This window comes from Acartia tonsa, chromosome 6, assembly GCF_053477335.1.
Source record: "Acartia tonsa isolate MP-2025a chromosome 6, ASM5347733v1, whole genome shotgun sequence".
NCBI classification, from domain to species: domain Eukaryota; kingdom Metazoa; phylum Arthropoda; class Copepoda; order Calanoida; family Acartiidae; genus Acartia; species Acartia tonsa.
Genome location: NC_137265.1, coordinates 41,392,787 through 41,412,230, shown reverse-complemented (window position 1 = coordinate 41,412,230; position 19,444 = coordinate 41,392,787). Strand labels below are relative to the sequence as shown.

At 31.6% G+C, this 19,444-nt stretch overlaps 1 protein-coding gene across 1 annotated transcript in view; it reads left to right on the top strand.

Moving 5' to 3' along the window:
* The window catches only part of LOC145323110 (uncharacterized), a 62,294-nt gene that overhangs the window by 14,358 nt on the left and 28,492 nt on the right, over positions 1 to 19,444 (top strand). The window contains exons 2-5 of the mRNA XM_080165496.1: positions 11,866 to 12,019; positions 12,226 to 12,631; positions 15,191 to 15,416; positions 15,756 to 16,050. Of these exons, the coding sequence (XP_080021622.1) occupies positions 11,866 to 12,019; positions 12,226 to 12,631; positions 15,191 to 15,416; positions 15,756 to 16,050 (1,081 nt within the window). The remainder of the gene's footprint in view (positions 1 to 11,865; positions 12,020 to 12,225; positions 12,632 to 15,190; positions 15,417 to 15,755; positions 16,051 to 19,444) is intronic.

The window sequence follows — 19,444 nt, the reverse complement described above, 5'->3', positions numbered from 1 at the left end:
CAATCAGCCAATTAATTCCATTAGAAATTACCAAAAAAAAAATATTTTGTTGGCGTAGAGTTGGCGTAAAATCTGTTTTTTGATGTAGCTGAAGGAAGTGAGTACGAAGGAGAAAATTAAGGGAAGAGGGTTGTGGGGAAATTTTCACTTAAAGTTGTTTGTCTGAATCACATTCCCTAGTCCCTTATGTTTGTCTGAATCACATTCCCTAGTTACTGATGTTTGTCTGAATCACATTACCTAGTCTCTGATGTTTGTCTGAATCACATTCCCTATTCACTGATGTTTGTCTGAATCACATTCCCTAGTCACTGATGTTTGTCTGAATCACATTCCCTAGTCACTGATGTTTGTCTGAATCACATTCCCTAGTCACTGATGTTTGTCTGAATCACATTCCCTAGTCTCTGATGTTTGTCTGAATCACATTCCCTAGTCCCTGATGTTTGTCTGAATCACATTCCCTAGTCACTGATGTTTGTCTGAATCACATTCCCTAGTCACTGATGTTTGTCTGAATCACATTCCCTAGTCACTGATGTTTGTCTGAATCACATTACCTAGTCCCTGATGTTTGTCTGAATCACATTCCCTAGTCCCTGATGTTTGTCAAGTCCTATTGCTGGCTAATATTAAGTGGAAATAAGGTCTGTTGATTAATATTACCAAAGCCCTATATTGCATATTGAAATTAAATATTAAGAATATTTTACTAGTTTTGAAATTATTTGGTCAATCTTTTGAGCTTATGAATATGATTTTAGTTTATATGAATAATATAATACAATTATAAATGAAATAATAATGAAGCTTAGCCTTACATTTTGATTAATTATCCATAATACGGTGTGCCTTCAATACCACATCTGCGAGTATTCACACATTCTCAATTATTTTACAATCCTTATAATAAAGTAAAAGGATATTTGTCTGTCTGTCTGTACCGGAGAATCCCGTTAACCACTTAACCGATATGGTTCCTCTTACAGTGTAGCTTCTCATAGGTCCTGGGAAGATTTAAAGCTATTTTGGGGGAGGGTACCGCCTACATCTCAAGAGAAATCGCCATAAATAGAATAAATGTCAAGCACGGCCCAGCTGATTTTTTTGTAAACAACTGCTCTTACTTTTAAATGTAATTTATAGATCTATTTAATCATTATGTTTCTGATTTACTTAGTTTGGGCTCTGTTAATGATCTGTTATTGTAACATTTGTGCGGAACTGAAGACACACCCACAATCATAATTATTATAATCACAATATATTATTGGTGTCCAGTAAAGTCATCAAATAAATCTGTTTTATTTTCCAATTATAAATCCTTGGACCAAAAAAATTCAAATTATAAAATTTAAAGCAGTAATATATTTATTGTATGAATAAAATTTTCTTAACAACCGTCGGACTTTGATGGTTTAAAATTATGGTTATACCATACAACATTAAAAATAATTTCTCACAAAATGTTTATTTTTCCTAATTGAACGAACACCTTTGTCTATAATTTTCAAATTGACCAATACGACCTCCCACTGGCAAATATTTCTATTACATTATTAAGTATTTGGTTTTTCTGTGCTTTTCAGAAATACATTAGTTATTATGTACTTTGACTTCAGCAAAAAGTGTAACAGTTTTTTGCCACAGCAAAAAAAAGTTTAAAATCCCTTATTCCTACTAAAAGACCCTCACCACCCTTCTTAATATGTTTTAAAGTTTGCTCTTTTATGTAAAGTACTAGCGGCTTCGCCCCTAGCCTCTAGGGGCTTTGCCCCTAGAGGTGATAAAAAAAATTAAGGTGAAATTCGTTAAAGGACCAAGGAAATCTTCAGTAAAAAAAAAAAAAAAAAAAAAAAATGGGGGGGGGATTTTTTTGTTTTTTGGGGGTTGGGGGTGTCCCACCCCCCAAGAAAATAGGTTAAAAACTACCACAGGACCAATAGGTATATACCCTGAAGAGTAGAATCCGATCGGTTCAGTGGTCACCGAGATCTTAAGGGACAGACAGACGGACAGACAGACATCGTTCTACTTTGTATTATAGATAGATTTTTACATAGATCTATTAGGTAGGTATTAAAAGAGGAAGAAACACGTAATTTTCATAAAAGGGGGGGGGGGGTGTCATTTTGTCCAATTAAAGGATTATAACCTCTCTTTCAAAAACTTTAGCTTTTTCTGTTTATAATATGTTTACTTAAAAACCTAGGAAAACCAATATACTTCATGTATGTAGGACAGTATAATTCATTTGAAGAAAATATTTTTGCGCCAATTTTCCTATTGTTAAAAATGATAATTATCAAAACAGAGTATATTCATTAGTTAAAAGTAAGTTTATAACAAAATGATAAAATTAGTAATAAACAACTAAAATAATGCGATTATCAAAGAAACTTTTAGAAAGTAGAAGGCAAATAGTTTTCTAATAGGAAAAAATAGCTTAACTGCATACTTAAACTTCTTACATGTTAATTTATTTTCCAGTATTGCTTAAAACCGCTTAATATCAGTAGGATTAGAATTGGTTCTTAACCATACTGAAAAATCATGTGTAGCATCGTATTATAGATAATTTCCTCGAATATGAAAATAAAAATCTCAAAATAAATAACAGTTTTGCTGATCCGAGCCTTCTTATAATCTTAATCTAATGTCCGCGAAAAGCTGTCTATAATACGATAAATAACTAATAACTATTATAAATAAAAAAGATTCCATGTTTTAAAACTTACAAATGTCTAAAAATGCATTTGTTAGATTTTTATTTGAATTTTACTATGTGTATAGGAGTAAATAAAATGAAATAATTTTTCAATATATATTGTATATCTTTTAGATTTTTTTTGCATAGGTTCTCTTTAAGTCCTAATTATTAGTTTGTCTGTCTGCTGTTATGCATGCATTGTAGATATTGGTCTCGAGTAACATTGCTTAATAATAGCCAGATAAGCTTTCCAACTGATCGACAAAAACTATTAAAATTTCAATTAGCTTCGCCATTTTATGACATACTTGTTCTAGTTTAATATAAATTTTACATCTTTGCTTGCGATTTTACAATGCTATAAATATTTAACAGCTTACTTTATTTTATTTTACAAAAAATAACATAGTAGAAATTATTGTTTTTACAATGTTATACAACATTGAAATATTATTGAATAACAAGTAAATTAATGTCCATAAGTATGATCGGGGTGACACAATTTAAATTTTCGGCATATTTAGAAAATGGAATTGCAATAGTCAAAGTAAATTTTAAACGCACAACATTTCTTAATCCTAAGTGACAGACAGAAACACGTACAAACATAGTTAATTATCTGCGATACCCACTTTTATCCAATCCAGGCCATGGAAACGCCCAGGGATCTTAAGTGATAAGACAAAGGACGATAAATTAATATACACCCCCCAATGATGATAAATTGATACTTTGGAAAAAATTGCTAGTTTGAATTGATTAATCGAGATTTCTATAAGTACCCAAATTTTTGAGCTGACGAGCGCGAGAAATTGCTTATAAAACTTTGGGTACCAGTATAATTTACAGCCACCCCCTCCCTAAAAACGCCCATACATGCATATCAAAATAGTTGGTTTAATATTATGCTATAAACGTGTTTAAATAATAGATTGGTAAACATTACCTTAACCCAAAAGGTTAATATTTGGTGTTATATCGTTTTTGCAAATAAATATTTCTTATAATTAGATCTCATTTGTCCAATTGTCACATTGAGCTGTTTATTCCACAAGTCCCCAAAGTTTTTAATAAAGGTTTTCATATTCGTTTGATTCACAACTTTGGGAACTTTAATTGAATTTTGATTTGTTAGTTCATTAAGTTGAGTGTCTAAACGTTTTCACCACTAATTTAAATGTACCGGAGGGGTAATTTGTGAAACATCATTGGGTGGTACATCAATTTATCGGCCATTGTCTTATCCCTTTAGATCCCTGCAATTGTCTCATTGATCTGAATGAAAACAGTCTCCATGCAGTCTACACCCTTAATCCTACAGTATCTCCCCAGTCTACTGTTTAAATATTACAGTTTGCTGTTCTTTTCAAATATGATTTATATTTAGCTTCTTACTGCGCTACTTATGGATGACATATTATTGTCCTATTGATAGTTTCTAAAAATCCGCGGCTGTGTTATTACACTAATTTTTCACCTATTACAACACTGCACCTCACAGTGGGGCAAAGACAGGAATAAAAGACAGGGAGGAGGGGCTGTTTATTGCACTAGTCCCCAAAGTTTTAAAAAATGTTTTCTTATGCGCTGATTTAAAAACTTTGGAGACTTTCATTGTATTTTGATTGGTTGATTCATTAAGTTGAGTGTCAATACGTTACAATCACTATTTGTGATCTGCAGAAGGAGGGGTACTCGTGAATCATCATTGGCGATGTACATCAATTTATCGGTCATTGTCTTATCCATTTAGATCTCTGACTAAAAGATTCTTTTGCAGTTCGCCGCGGGTTAGAAATCTAAATTTAGGTTCACCACAGCCGATTTCTGAATATGTTAGAATTTGAAAAATATGCCAAAATTATCTTTCCAAATGGCAACTTTCATTGTTTGAGAAGAAAAAATACACAAGAAAAATATTAAAAACAAGATTTAATTTAAACAGGAGAACACTTTTTTTCTAATTTACAGATAAATTGTTTTTTTTTTGAGTTGTATAAAATACAGCTCCAGGTTTTGGAAGAAGTTAAAAAATGAGTTCTAAAAATCTTAAATCTGCTATAACACTAAAATAGATGCTATTTTTTCTTGATTTGCCCTAAAGTGCACTGGGGAAATTTTTGGGTTATAAAAAAGGGGATGGGTTTAAAACTCTACCATAAATGTATAAGCATCATATATCATGTTAAATAAACATAGAAAAAAATTCTAAGAACATTTAGGAGGTTTTTATACTAAAGTATAAAGTATAATGTTTTTTCCTCGTTAACAGATTTTGAAGTCTTTGATTATTTTGGTTTTTTTCTTTCCATGAAGTTTTACAAATCAATTAAGGTGGTTTTAAATAACCAATACTGTTACTACCGGCTGCGTCTGTATTCAAAGTGAGAGGGGAGATGCTGGACCTTTGTGAAGCTTTCCTTAAATGGTGAACTCAATATGTTAAGATATCACAGGTTTCTTTGAAAAACAAAACTACTTATCAATTAGGTATTCTATTCAATTCCAATACCGTATTATTCTACATAATATTATTCTATGAAAACCTAAAACCATTGAACAAGCATTATATATTCTTATTCAAACATGGATTCCAATATTAAAGTAAACAGGGATGATAACGTCCAAAAGTAGCGAAGCTCAGCCTTACCATAGATTCACCAAGAAAGGTATGTATCACCTAAAAAAACGACAATTTTGCTTGAAATATTTGTCATTTAAATTAACAACTAAGACTAAACTTATATGGTTAATTGCAGTTTTAAGCTACTTAGTCTTCAATTTTCTGGGAAGCTTTGTATCACACGAAAACCTAAATGGAAACTTTCCCAAAATGAAAAATAAATACTTTTAATGGCAACCTGTATTGGTTTGAACAAGAATTGCTGTCAAGGGGGGCGCGACCCCGCCACCTTTTAACCTCTGTGGCCTGACCCCTGCCCTCCTGTTGCCCCATTCCCCCACCCCCCCATTCTTTGCCTTAAGGAGGGAGGGCAAATAAGATGTTTCTTAAAAATATACAAAATTTTCTTAAAAGAAATTTTTAGATACTTATTTATATGGAGAAATATTATATATAAATTTTTCTACCAAATATAATTGTAATAAAACTTATTGTTTTACTGTCTTTCTGTACAATAGAAGGCTGTATTTGTCTTCAATAAAGAAAATGATTTGACCTATAATATATAAATTAAAGACTAACATTTTATTTTTATGATAAATGCTTTGCTTTTACATAAAAAGTAACATCCAGCTTAACTGCATTAGACTAAAGACGGTGCCATGTTCATCGAAATACATTTCTTTAAAAATTATCAAGAAAGGGACTTTTGTTTAGTTCCATAAAATATGATTGTTTTTCTACGTTCGATATGGCAAATTCTTTTACTATCTAAATCAACAAAATATCATTGATTTTCGTTTTCTTTTTGTCAGAACTTGCTTGAAAGTTTACTCCTTATTCATTACATTAGTTATCAACTTTTGTCATTGTACTTTTTTGTGGATTTGTTTGAACACTCTGGCATATTCATGAGAAGAAGATATAATTGTTGTGCTATCACTACCGCAGTTTTTACATTAGCAAAGTGATTTTTTATTACCGAAGCTAAGGGGTAATTATGTTATCATCATTTTAGGTGATATTGATTTATCTACCTTAACTCTAAAGATCTTCGAGGAAAAGAGAGGTTTTCAAGGTTTTTGTATGCCCTTTTAAAGTAAAATCAGAAAGTTTTAAGTTTTGCCATCAAATCAAAATCTTTTTGACGCTATCTCGTCTTGTAAATTGTTCCAAGGACCTATAAGACAATATTTTCCAAAAAGTTTGTTTGTTGCTTGTCCCACCGTTTAGAAATCGGCATATTGGTTTTGTTTGGCTTTTTATTTTTTGGAAGGGGTAAAATCATTAGAAAAAATACTCTAATCTTACTAGTCAGAAATTGGATTCTTTCAGCTAAAATAGTAGGATGTATGTAATTATGTAGTTACGAATTTTTGGCCCTGAGTATTTGATGATATGATACATTTTACGGTAGGGATGGGACACCGATATAATTTCGTATTCAATGAATTAACCATATCCACCATCCCCTAGAAAGGGATGGTACAGTATTCTTGAAAATAATTATTGGCGAGTTTTAAAAAGGATAATTTGATCCATAAAACAAAGATTAAAACACACACAAACACAAAAAGATTTATTGATAAACTCTATACATAAAACATCAAGATTTGTCATGTTAGGTATTATTTGGTGATGATCAAAAGGAGCTACACTTTAATGACTATACCTTAATGTAACAGGAATCTTTATGCAAGATTTTTATTTGTATTCAATAATCTTATATCATATCTAATTTACGATTGTATCTATAAGTTATGTCTGAACTGGACAATTTATAAATGTAAATTAGCACATCTAAAAATTAAAATCAGCTGGGCATTACAGAGAAACAGACACGACAGACAGACTCTTAATATGTATAGAAAAGCATCACTATACTTATATATGATATGAATTTGTCTCATTTGTATACATATGAAAAGTTTACAGGGACAAAGGAAAATGACAATCAAAAACAAATAAATCCACTAAAAACCAAAATTCCCAAAATTCAGCCTTTAACAGCTAAGAAATAGGGGTTAGATTAATGTGTAGATTATTTTATCTGCTATTATCCCCTCCCTCCTTCCCAGAAAGTTTGGCACTAGTCTTAATACTAATCAATATGCATACAGTATTCTATTAATTTATCATTAATACATCCCCTCCCCCCATCTTTCGTATACTAAAAATTGAAAGCTTGTAGAATTTTTCCTGGTACCCAAAGTTATATATGCACGTTTTCTCGTTTGTTGTCTTAAAAGCTTTGAGTACTTTTCTGAAACCTTTACTGGTTGATTAATATTACTTAGTCGTGTCAAAACTTTTTAACAAATTAGTTAATCTAAAAAAAGGGGTAATTTTGTTTATCATTATTGGGATTTAAATCAATTTAACGTCCATTATCTTAACACATATCCCTGGAAAATAGTAACTACATTAGAAGCAGGAGGGTGGTTTTTTACTGCTTAAAAGAAAATGTGGGATAGTGACTATATGGAAACAGTCAAACATGTATGTATAAATGGATATAAGATATACGTGGATATAATGACAAGTCGAAAATTTGTCAGCAATTTAGCTTGCTAATATGACCTCATTTAGTGGCCAGTTCCTTCATCCAGTAGGAGAGTAAAGGGATGGGGTAAAGGGGGTTGATGCGGGGATATCGTTATTTTAGCCAACTTCGAGGATTACTTTATCAGAGTACATGAAATTTTGATACAACATTCAAGTAATATTATATCCATCTATATGCATTATACATTAAGATATATAAGTTTTCCGGAATTTTAAAGTTTTGAAATCTGCACCAAATTTTGAGGTTTTTTTTATAAAATTCGTTTTTTATATAATTCTTTATCTAAAAGCGGAAATGTAATTTAAGTTAATTAATTTTGGCATCTGTGATTGGTGGATTTAAAAAATCTGCGCTCTGATTGGATGGCGTACATCATTCAACTAATTAGAGCGCAGGTAGTTTAAAATCCACCTATCCTATTGGTCAAAATTAATTAACTTAAAATGCATTTCCCCCTAACGGTAAAATTCCGGAAAACTTATATATCTTATTATACAATATGAATATACATATTGCATATAACTTATATTGACACTTTTGAGAGCTATACTATAGAGATAATTTGAATACTTCTATAAGAATAAGAAGGTATATTTAAAAAAAATTCTATTTGAGTATTTGCAATTCTTTATATACTTCATTTTATATCTTAGAATGTAATAATGTCTACATTAAGCATCCTATAATTCAGCAATTTTAGGATAGATTTTTGATAAATGTTGAATTAATTAAATTTGTTGTTAATATAAATCTGTTAACGTTCGTTTGTCTGACCGTCTGGTTTGATGTTCTTCTCTTTTATAAATGTTGTCATTCTGTTTATGTAAATTTTTGTACATATTCCTTTATCCCTAATCAATTACAAGAAAGATGTTTCTTCTACGCAGTAAAGGATATTTTACCTTAAGATAAGCTATTTTAACTATTATTTTTTTATGTCAATTAAAATGATGATAGCGTAATATGATATATTAAATATTATTTGAAAAAATTCAAGGAGGGTGGGACATTGTACTGTAAATTAAAATGATAACCAAAGTTTTATGAACATTTTGTTGACCTAAAACTTTGGGTACTTTTATTAAATCTTAATTGATTGGTCCAAAGTAGCAATGTCAAAACATTTCAACCAATAAATTAATTCTACAGAAGGGGTATTTTTTATCATCATTTTGGGATGTACAACCATTTATCAGCTTTTGTCTTATTCTTTAAGATATCTATGCTACCAAACACTTTTTTTACCCTTGCAACAATGTAACATAATTGAATAGTTTGGAAATAATTTTTGTTGGTAAAAACTTTTAATATGACATATAAGGCCTATTGTATTGCATTAAATATAATAAGGACGATTTATCAATGTATAGCATAGCTAGCCTAGATAAAACACTAGAGGGAGAAAGGGTTAAATAACTGTATTTCCCTATCGCAATGACCTTTTGCCGACTCTCAATTGGGTCTTTGAAAATCAACCAATAATAACGGGAATGTTAACACAGCCAAGTAGCAGAAAACAAATTGCTAGCAGACGAAAAAGGGGAGGAGTTAGTTATCTGTATGTACATCTTTACTATAGATATGATATCTTTATAATGTTTATACTTATATTATGATAGCTAAATCTAACATTTTTATCTTGACTGTGTATGTGATTATTTAATTCAAACGCCATAAAACTAACTTTAAGAAGTAAGTTTTAAAGTAGATTCGCTACTAAAAAAGTTGGTATAATAAATGTTTAGATTGTATCATGTATATAAATGCACAAGAAAAAAGAATAATTTTAGTCCAAATAGTCGGAAGATTTTAAAAAAATGTTCTTATATAGCTCAAATATCAAGACTATGTAACTATCGATTTAGCCATTTATGAGATTTTATTGGACGAACAGATGTACATATAGATAATTTAACCAAATTAAAATAAAGGAGTTACAAGTTAATTTGACATTTTAAAAAAAAATTGTATATAATTTTTGGTTGCAATAATCGAAAAAATTGATCAACGACACACAAATCCAAACACAAAAATTGCAAAATGTAAGGTAAATGAAAGTGGGAAGGAGGAGACATTGAATTGTAATTTATACATGTACCCAAACTTTTATAAACATATTGTCTTAATCTTTAACTCAAATTTTTGTTTACTTTTTAAAAATCTTAATTTGTTGGTTCAAAACAAGAGTGTCCAAACTTTTCAACCAATAATTCAACACGCACAGAAGTAAAGAAGAAACCTACAATAAGCACTTCTAAGAGGAGCTGTGCTTCAAAAAAAAAGTTTTCTTTCCGCCCACATAAATAAACAAACACATACAAACACACAAAAACACAAAAAAATCTTAAACTTCTTTTCAACCGTCAAAAATACTATGATAAAAAGTTATTTTAGAGGCTAAAGCTTGTTCAATATTAAAAGATCTTTGCCGTTGAAAAAAAAAAAAAAGAAGAAAAAATTTTTATCCATATGTAGCATATCATAATTAGACCTAGCTTTTTAGATTTATTAGAGCTTAGAATATCATCTATCCTTTTATATAAAGAACTAAGGTGTTTTTGTCTGAAGCTTTAGATTTCAGTACTAAACTGATTATGTATGCTTTACAGGAAAGCTTTTTAAATGTCAAGGGATAGTTATAGGCTATTTTGATTATAGATATAATCCTTGGGATGGGTTTGGACTGTCCCCAATCTACCCTTTTGAGACGGATGGTCTATCCTAGAAGCTATGGTTGCAGCAGCTAGTTATATTCTAATTTTATTTCGCGGAAGTGATTGTACACTTTGTTATCTATTCATATCATACCTAATCATTCAACTCATTAGAACAACGGCAGCCGTAATGGATATATTATTACTTGGATATTACACCAGATTTTCATGTTCTCTAATAAAGTGAAACTTGTAGCGGTCCATTTACCCCATCTCCTCCAGTCCTACTGGATAAACGAACTGAACTGTAAATGAGTTCCATGTTAGCAAGCTAAATTTTACCCTGTCATATTATCTACATATATACTACATCCATTTCAGCACTAAAACATTCTTTAAAAACAACATTTACATTCAATACAGTAGTTTTTAGTAGCAGAGCTGCTTTAAAGTCACAATTGTCAGTGTGTATATCAGTTTTGATATACAAATTAGATTCTAAAAAGCTTGACTTTCCTAACTCGGTGAAATTAACTAAAATTTAAATGAATTACAGCGGAAAATGTCATGTGTGACGTCATAAAAATACTTTACGCTGTCCCATCATCTTTCTAATCTGTACTTATTTCATGTTTTACTATAAATAGCTTTATTAAAAAAAACCTTGTTCAATTGACAGAACACTGTATAAAAATAGGTGTCAGAAAAGCGCACCACTCCTTTTTTAACACCCCCAACTTTGTATGTTTCTATTAACTTACATTACCTAAATTATTTTTGAATTGCCACTCTACAAGTAGTTATGTACGTACGTCCGTAAGTCATATCATTTCATAGTAATAGAATATATTTTTTTTCTCTAGAAAATTAAACATTTATATAGGATTCCTTTTTATAAGTCCCTTAATAACTATTCCTTTCTCCATAATAAATTTCGTATGCTTGTTATTGCTGTGCTTCTAAAAAGCAAGGTTGCTATTAAAAACACATTATTTGGCTCTTTGGTATAAACACCAAGTGACTTGCTCGACAACTTCTTATACTTGGTCTCCATACAAATTAACTAATAGATATCTATCTATCTATCCTATCTATCTATCTATCTATCTATCTATCTATCTATCTATCTATCTATCTATCTATTTATCTATCTATCTATCTATCTATCTATCTATCTATCTATCTATCTATCTATCTATCTATCTATCTATCTATCTATCTATCTATCTATCTATCAATCTATCTATCTATCTATCTATCTATCTATCTATCTATATCTATATATATCTGTATATCTATTTATCTATTTCAGGAGTACCCTTATCGTCAAGCTCCCCCCTACCCACCTCTCTCCACCACTCATTAACCTCGCCGACGGTTTCGGCGGCAAATTCAACGGCGGGAACCTCAAGTTTTGCCGCCGTGCTTCGGGATCTAGCCAAGAATGCCGGCGAAGCGGAATTAAGGTGATAATTTTTCTATTGTATTTTATTTAGCTTAGCAACTTTATAATTATTAATTTAAGATTTCTAGCATTGAGAGAAAAAATCTAACCCAATCAAAATTCTGGAAAAGGAATGTTTTGAATTTTATTCACTTTTTAATTTTTGGCCCAAAATTAGATCAATGAAATGATAACATTTTAATAAATAACTGAAATTTCGTATTTTAGGAAAGCTGCAGCTGCTAGCAGCAGCTTTTATCCACCAGGAGCCGCTACCAACAGCCTACTGGCCGCCCATGCAGGCCTTGCCCCGCCAAATCATCTCGGTCTCGCCGCTTATCCACCGTTACTACCGCCTGGAGGAGTTTCCTCAAGCATTAGCGGTACACCTTCCGTTAATACCGGCAGTATTTCATCGTTATTACCACCACCTATAGCCCCTCCCCTACCACCAATCGCCGTGGGCGTTGGAATATCGCCAAATTCTGCATTAAACGGCGGTGTTAAGAGCCAGATGAAAAATTCCAGTAGTTTGCGAAGTCCTAGCGGCGGTGGAATTGCAAGAATTGGCGGCTCACAAAAGGCGGCAGTTTCGCCGGCAAATCCTTCGCCTAATCATCTTGACCTAAGAAAGGTGAGATTAAATATTTTTGTCCGCACTGGCATACCTATGCAAAAATTGATTGCAATAAAGAAATAGGGTCAGATAGACAGCGAGAGGAAGAGACAGAGAGACAAAAGTAGATAGGCAGACAGACAGAGACAGAGATAAAGAGACATTGATAGAAAGAGAGAGACAGACTGACAGACAGACACAGAGATAGATTCAAAGAAAAAAGTAGATTGTGATATGATAAATTAATAAGCCAGATGGATTGATAGAAAGATTGATAGATATATTGAAAAATAGATTGTAAGATAGATTAAAAATTAGATTAAAAGATAGATGGAAAGATAGATGGAAAGAAAGATAGATAGATAGATAAATTGATAGAAAGATAAATCACATAGGTAAAAAGTTTTATTTGACAATTATTGTCGTCTGAATTGTCCTCTCTGTGTTTTAGTGCAGGGGTATAGGGGAAGGTTAATGGAAAATAAATTAATCTTCATCCCAATTATTATCGTCTCCTCTGTGTATTACAGCAGTTATGCAAGCATAGGACAGTGAATATTATTCTTTCCTCCATCAAATTATTGCTCAATATTTTAAGTTTTTTTTGTTAGAATTGAATAGGTAATTAAGTTTCAAAAAAGAATGACAACATCCAAAGTAGCGAATTACAAAAAAACTCTTTTTGTAAGGGATATCTTCACCAAAAATAAACAGTCTATCTTAAATAGAAGCTGAGAAAATCACATATCCCCTTAGAGGAACTAACGGACATACTATTTTGTCCATAGTAAGAAGATAAAAATACTACTTAAACTTAGAAAACAGTTAGAAGAAAGTGAGTTATAGAGTAGCTTTGCTACTAAATATAATTGTGCTTTGCCTATCTGTTAAACCGTGGTAGAAACGACAATGCGAGGAAATAAAAAAATTCTTAGCATTTTTAAACATATTCAATCTCAGTTGCAATACAAAACTACTAAAAGAAGATGTTTAATTAAGCTTTTGGAACATTTGATTTTTTTTTGATATTTTCAAAAATCTATTCGGGCATTTTAATTAAACTTTGATTGGTTGGTTTAAACTAGCAGTGTCCAAACTTTTTACTAAAATTGTTACTAAAGAAAGGGTAATTTTGTTGATAATCATCGGGGATGTACATCAATTTATTCGATTGTCTTATCCCTTAAGATCCTGCAACGCTATTGAACTTTTCTGTCTTATATATTGGCCCTTAATGTGATTACATTTTATTGAGTAATTTATATTTAACGCTACTTCTTTTTGTTCTATCTTTTTGCCCCTATATGTCAGTGATAGCGATTTGAAATGCAAAAATATATGATCGCTAATACTTTAATATCTCATAACTAGTATTATTGAAAATTTTCTACAAAAACATAAAATAAAAATCCTAAAATGAACAGCCCGTCGGGGTCAATAAATTTTATTATTAGATTTATAAGTTACTATCCGCGGAAAATCCACAATTATATGATCTACGATACCTTACAGAACATAATAAAGGCCATCTGCAGCCGGATTACTATGAAACAAGCAAATATTAATGTATTCTGGAAAGTTACTTTTTATTTTTCATTTAAATATTTGTTCTTTACCTTATAAGATCAAATTGTTATCTACAAAAAAAAAGTTGTAGATATTTATTTGAATTTAGTTATATTTTCACTATTTTTTGAGGAGTCTGTTAAAGACTCGATATTGCACTTTATTTAAACTTACAGACCTATGCTGTATTACTTTTACAGAGTTGCTATGCCTAAACAAAACAAAAAACAGTTTAATTCAACTTCTTAAAATATTTGAAATTTTTTGCCTAAAAGCCTACATATTTATACAGAAATTGGGATAAGTCATCATTTAAAAAACTAAAGAAATCTTAATAGTTATTTCTCGTATCGTATTATAAACGGCTTTCCGCGGATATAGAATGTACAATTATAAGATTAAAACTAGTTTTTTAGCCCCGTGGTGCCGAAGGCACCGGCTAAAAAAACTAGTTTTAATCTTATGATTGTACATTTCTATATTCGTAGAAAACTGGATATAATACGATGCTAGACATAGTTTTTTCGTATGGATGAGAACCGGTTCCTATCCACTGGATTCGAATGAATACGAGAAAGAATATTATTAGTTCTTTTGTTTATTATACAACCGCATGCTAATGTGCAAAAAGATCCTAGTCTGTATACTCTTTTTTTCATTGGTGAAAAATCGTGTAGAAAATGATTCCATAGATACCAAAAATCTAGTGAATATTCATATTTCTTCTTACAAAAAAATTTTTCCTTTAATTATATTCTGAAATAAAGAAACAGCGGTTAAGCCCTAGCACTTAGGGACTCTGTCTTAAAGGGGATAAGAGGAACAGAAATATATCATAAAACTAAAATAGCCTAAAACAATCCTAGGATTTATGTGAAACTTCCCTAAAAGGTAGAATTTAATCAGTGTTGTTGTTGTCAAAATTCTAAACTTCAAATAAAAAACCTTTCTACTTTATATAGTAGGATAAAGCTTATTAAAATAGAAATAAATTTGATTCAATATTTTCAGGGTTTCGGAGGTGTTGTAGAGCACAAGCCCTCCCCAAGTATCTCCGCCACGCCCCACAAATCCTTGTCATCCTTGTCAACGTCCTCCAAGACTATGCCATCAAGCCTGACCTCTAGTGGTCATGTTACACTCACTAATTCTCACATAACAGCCACCAGTAGCAGCAGTAGTCATAGTGCACCCAAACCAGAGTCTAGCTTTAAGCCCTACAAGTCAACTGGTTCAGGTAAAATTAAACCACCTGTCCTACAGGGTTAGATCCACCGCAGGGTTAGATCAACAAGTTTAATAAAAGGGAAAGGATCCATTGTTAACAATGATTTTTTATTAAATATAGTAGATTTAGATCCCTAATCAGTAAATGGACCAATAAGAAGAACAAATTATAGTAACAATCCGTCCATATTATTGGTTAGAACAAGCGCAGTTTTTTTTATATCCATATTATAAGATAAAACTGCTCCAATCTTGACTTCATACTTCTATTCTATATTTTTTGGTAGCATTGGGCCAGTCTCCATCCAAATTAACAATGAATCAAGTAGATAATCATAAATTGTTTAAGGTCTGTCTGTATCTTCATTAACCCAGCCGCAGCTTTCTGTACCCAGTATTGCGGCATCTGGACTGAATCAGCCGCAACTTCCCTCCGTCAGCCTTGCGGCCGCTGGACTGCACCAACCAACATTGCCTGTTACAAGCTTGGCGGCCACAGGACTTCATCAGGCTCAAATATCATCCAGCCTGGCGGCCACAGGTCTTCATCCCGGGTACCTGGCAGCTTATGGACTGCCAAGTGCAGCGGCTATGAACTTGGCAAGTCCTGGTGGTGTACTGGCGGCTGGACTTATGCCTTACGGGTAAGATTTTTACAGATATTTGTTTATATTTCTGACAAAGACGCTGAAAGTCCCTCATTTTTATGACGTCACATTGAGCGACTTTACGCGTCTTCATTTCTTACATATATGGTTACAGTTTGCTGCAATATACAAATAATTTATGGCGGTTTCCCTTCAATTACCCCTTACAAATTTGAAAATAAATTGAAAATAATGGGAGGGCTAGTGTTTCTGGTGTTAATTGTTGGTCAGGTCAGGTTATATTGGGTAAAATGTAGCCCCACAGGGTTTTGAACCCCCGCAGTGATAAGGCTCAATGAAAAATAATTGAAAAAAAGGGGGCGTGTAGGGTTTTCTGAATATGCTAGGCACTTTTATATAAAGCATCTTAATTTTTTTTATATATGAACTAAAAAGTTTTACTCAAGATAAAATCTGAAAAACAGTTAGGTCTATAATTTTCAGAGAAGCTTTGTTCATCCATATATTAGATTATGAAATATAAAAAAGTAGTGATAAAAAAGACAGATAGAGAAATAGATAGCATGAGAGATAGTCTCTGGAAACATACAAGCGAAAACAAGGATGAAAAAATCATTTCTAGTTGAAATCAGGAAGGAAAGGGACATTGGGAATGTAATTTTTACTGGTACCCAAAATATTACATTTACTTTCTCTCATTTTTTGGATTAAAATTTTGGATACTTTTGTTAAAACTCAAAAAGTTGGTTGAAACAATCTTAATCTACCTTAGGGGTAATATTGTACATTGTGAATGTAAATAAATTTGTCTTATCCCTAAAGCTTAGTTACTAACCAACGGACATACAGACACAAAAAACCAAATGAATTATAGATTAGCCATGCTACAAAAAGGCATAAAAATTACCACATCCGTTCTCATTCTTATCTTTTAGAAAAAATACTTTTTTTCGGTGTTTTAAAAATTCAGCTTTTTCTAAGCAAAATTTACATAACTTGGTTCTTTTTTAAATAAAATTGCCGTGTTAATTCTCCTATAAAGTCAGAACCAACAACCAAGGGTTTGAGCTGGGTAAAAAAATCCTCATCAGACAACCAACCATTTAATCGTTGAACTGTAATCCTAAATTATTATCACTCCTCTGAAAAAGCATCAGTTAAATTCCTTTTTGGAACATTTCATCTTTAATGCGTTTTTTAGGTTGTTTCACGAGAACAGTTTTTTCTCTCAACCCTTCCCAAAGAAACTACCACGCCCCCCCCCTCCCTCCTGAAATCCTTTGTAAAACACTTCTCCATTTTTTTATGTTTTAATCAAGGATGGGAATGATGGTTAGGAAATAAGGATAATTATGTCCATAAATTGGGCAGCAATAATTTACGATAAAATTCAATGTTTTGTAGGTATTGTCAAAAAATCACGAATTATGAGTTCTCAGTTTAAGCTTGTTTAATTAAAATAATTCTATAACATTTGCCAGGGATCTTAAGGGATAAGACAATAGAAGATAGATTGATTTACATACCCAATGTTAATAAACTAATAACCCATTCTGTAGAGTTAAATTATTGATTGAAAAGTTAAGACACTACTACTTTTTAAAATACTTAATATAAGTCCTCAAAGTTTTTAAATTAACATGGTTATAAAACTTCGGGTACTAGTATAATTTACCCCTTCCCTCTCTGATATTGAGCTATCTTTCGATACTATTGGACATAATCGTTCTTGTTATAAAAAAGCATATCCCAACTTCTTAAGAGCAAACATATGGTTCCCCTTTTTCCAAGATCTACTTTGTGCAACAATTTTCCCTCCACTTCCCCATCCTTTACCCATTCTCTTCCTGTTACCTTTCCCTTTTTAAATCCACCTTCTCTTAAAACTTCTTATCTGTCCCCCTCCCCTCTTTCCTCCCACTTTCCTTCCCCCATTTGAATCTGAGGAAATCTAATTTGGTTCCTATCATAGATCAATGTGAAAATAGATTTTTCATAGCACAGCTACTCTATAACTAGAATATGTTCGTCCGTCCGTATGTTTTTTACAGATACATTCTTGTTATTCTTGTTTTTGATAGAACAATACATTTACTGAATTCATCATAAGAATTCTTTATTTTAGTTTAATGTTCTTTTTATCTACAAAATCTGCCAAGAAACTTTTTGACAAAACATCTTTGTTCTTGACTAAATAGCAACAAAAGAGCAAAAACCATTGGATGTAAATGACCTATCTATAACTGGTTTTAATCTATGGAAAAACTTTTAGTATGGATGAGAAATCCTTGGCCCTACTCTACTCTTTGACAGTGGCAAACCTACATTTTGTCAAATGACATTTTGCCAAAAGAACAATGCAATATACGTTCAATTATCCCTCTGTCACTTACTATTCAATTCAATGCATACTCCTTCCGTACATAGTCATACATACCTATTCGAAACTTTTATTTTGTCATCGGTACAAAATTAATGCACAAGCTGCTTCCTCCTCAGCTGGGAGCTTCAGTAAATAGTCTAAAACCACCCTAAGGCATTTATTAGGCTTCCCTGGAAATTACAGCAATTTTTTTTATTTTGGCAAAAAAAACCTTTCTACTTTATCTATCGGAATAAGCAACTGTCTATACCAAAAATTCTGCATATGCAATAATCAATATTTGATTATTTGAATTCTTCCCAATATTTCTTTTGAATATGTTGAAGAAAAATACATAGACATAGTAACGCCTCCTTTTGCTAGCCTGAACGCATGTTACATACATCTGATTACTTTTTAACTCTTTAATTCCAGGAAAGGCAAACTCTGAAATGTTAGTCTGTTTTATTTTCCAAATAAATAAGCATGAACTGGATGAATTTAGGAAGTTCTGAAACATAAACAAAAGTAACTTGATATAATGTAATCTTGACTTTCTTATGCTAACTTGAATACTTATTACATGCTCAGACAGTCATACATCTGATTACTTTTAACTCTTGCAACCAAAATTGATTGTCTTTTTTCCCAATACATAAACATGAACTGGATGAATTCAGGAAGTTTTAAAAGATAAAAAAAAGTGTTTAGATATTATGTAACTACACCCCTCTTTTGCTAACCTGAACACGTACTCACAAAGAAACACACATACATTTCCAACAGTTAGGGTTTCAAAAATCTTTCAGTTAAAATGTATTTGTACATAAATGAAATATAAAACAAATTTATTAGTTTAAACCCCTTAATTTTTATTGTTTTATCTGTGTTATTATGCTTGTGTGTAATACACTTAATCACAAATCAGAAGGTTTGTAATTAAAATGGAAATCTATACATTTTATTATCTGCATAAAGCTCTAACCCTTTGAGGGTTCCGAAAATCAATTCCAATTTCTATCATTAGGTATTTTTAGGTTTGAATTTTACTCTTCCAGTACCCTAACT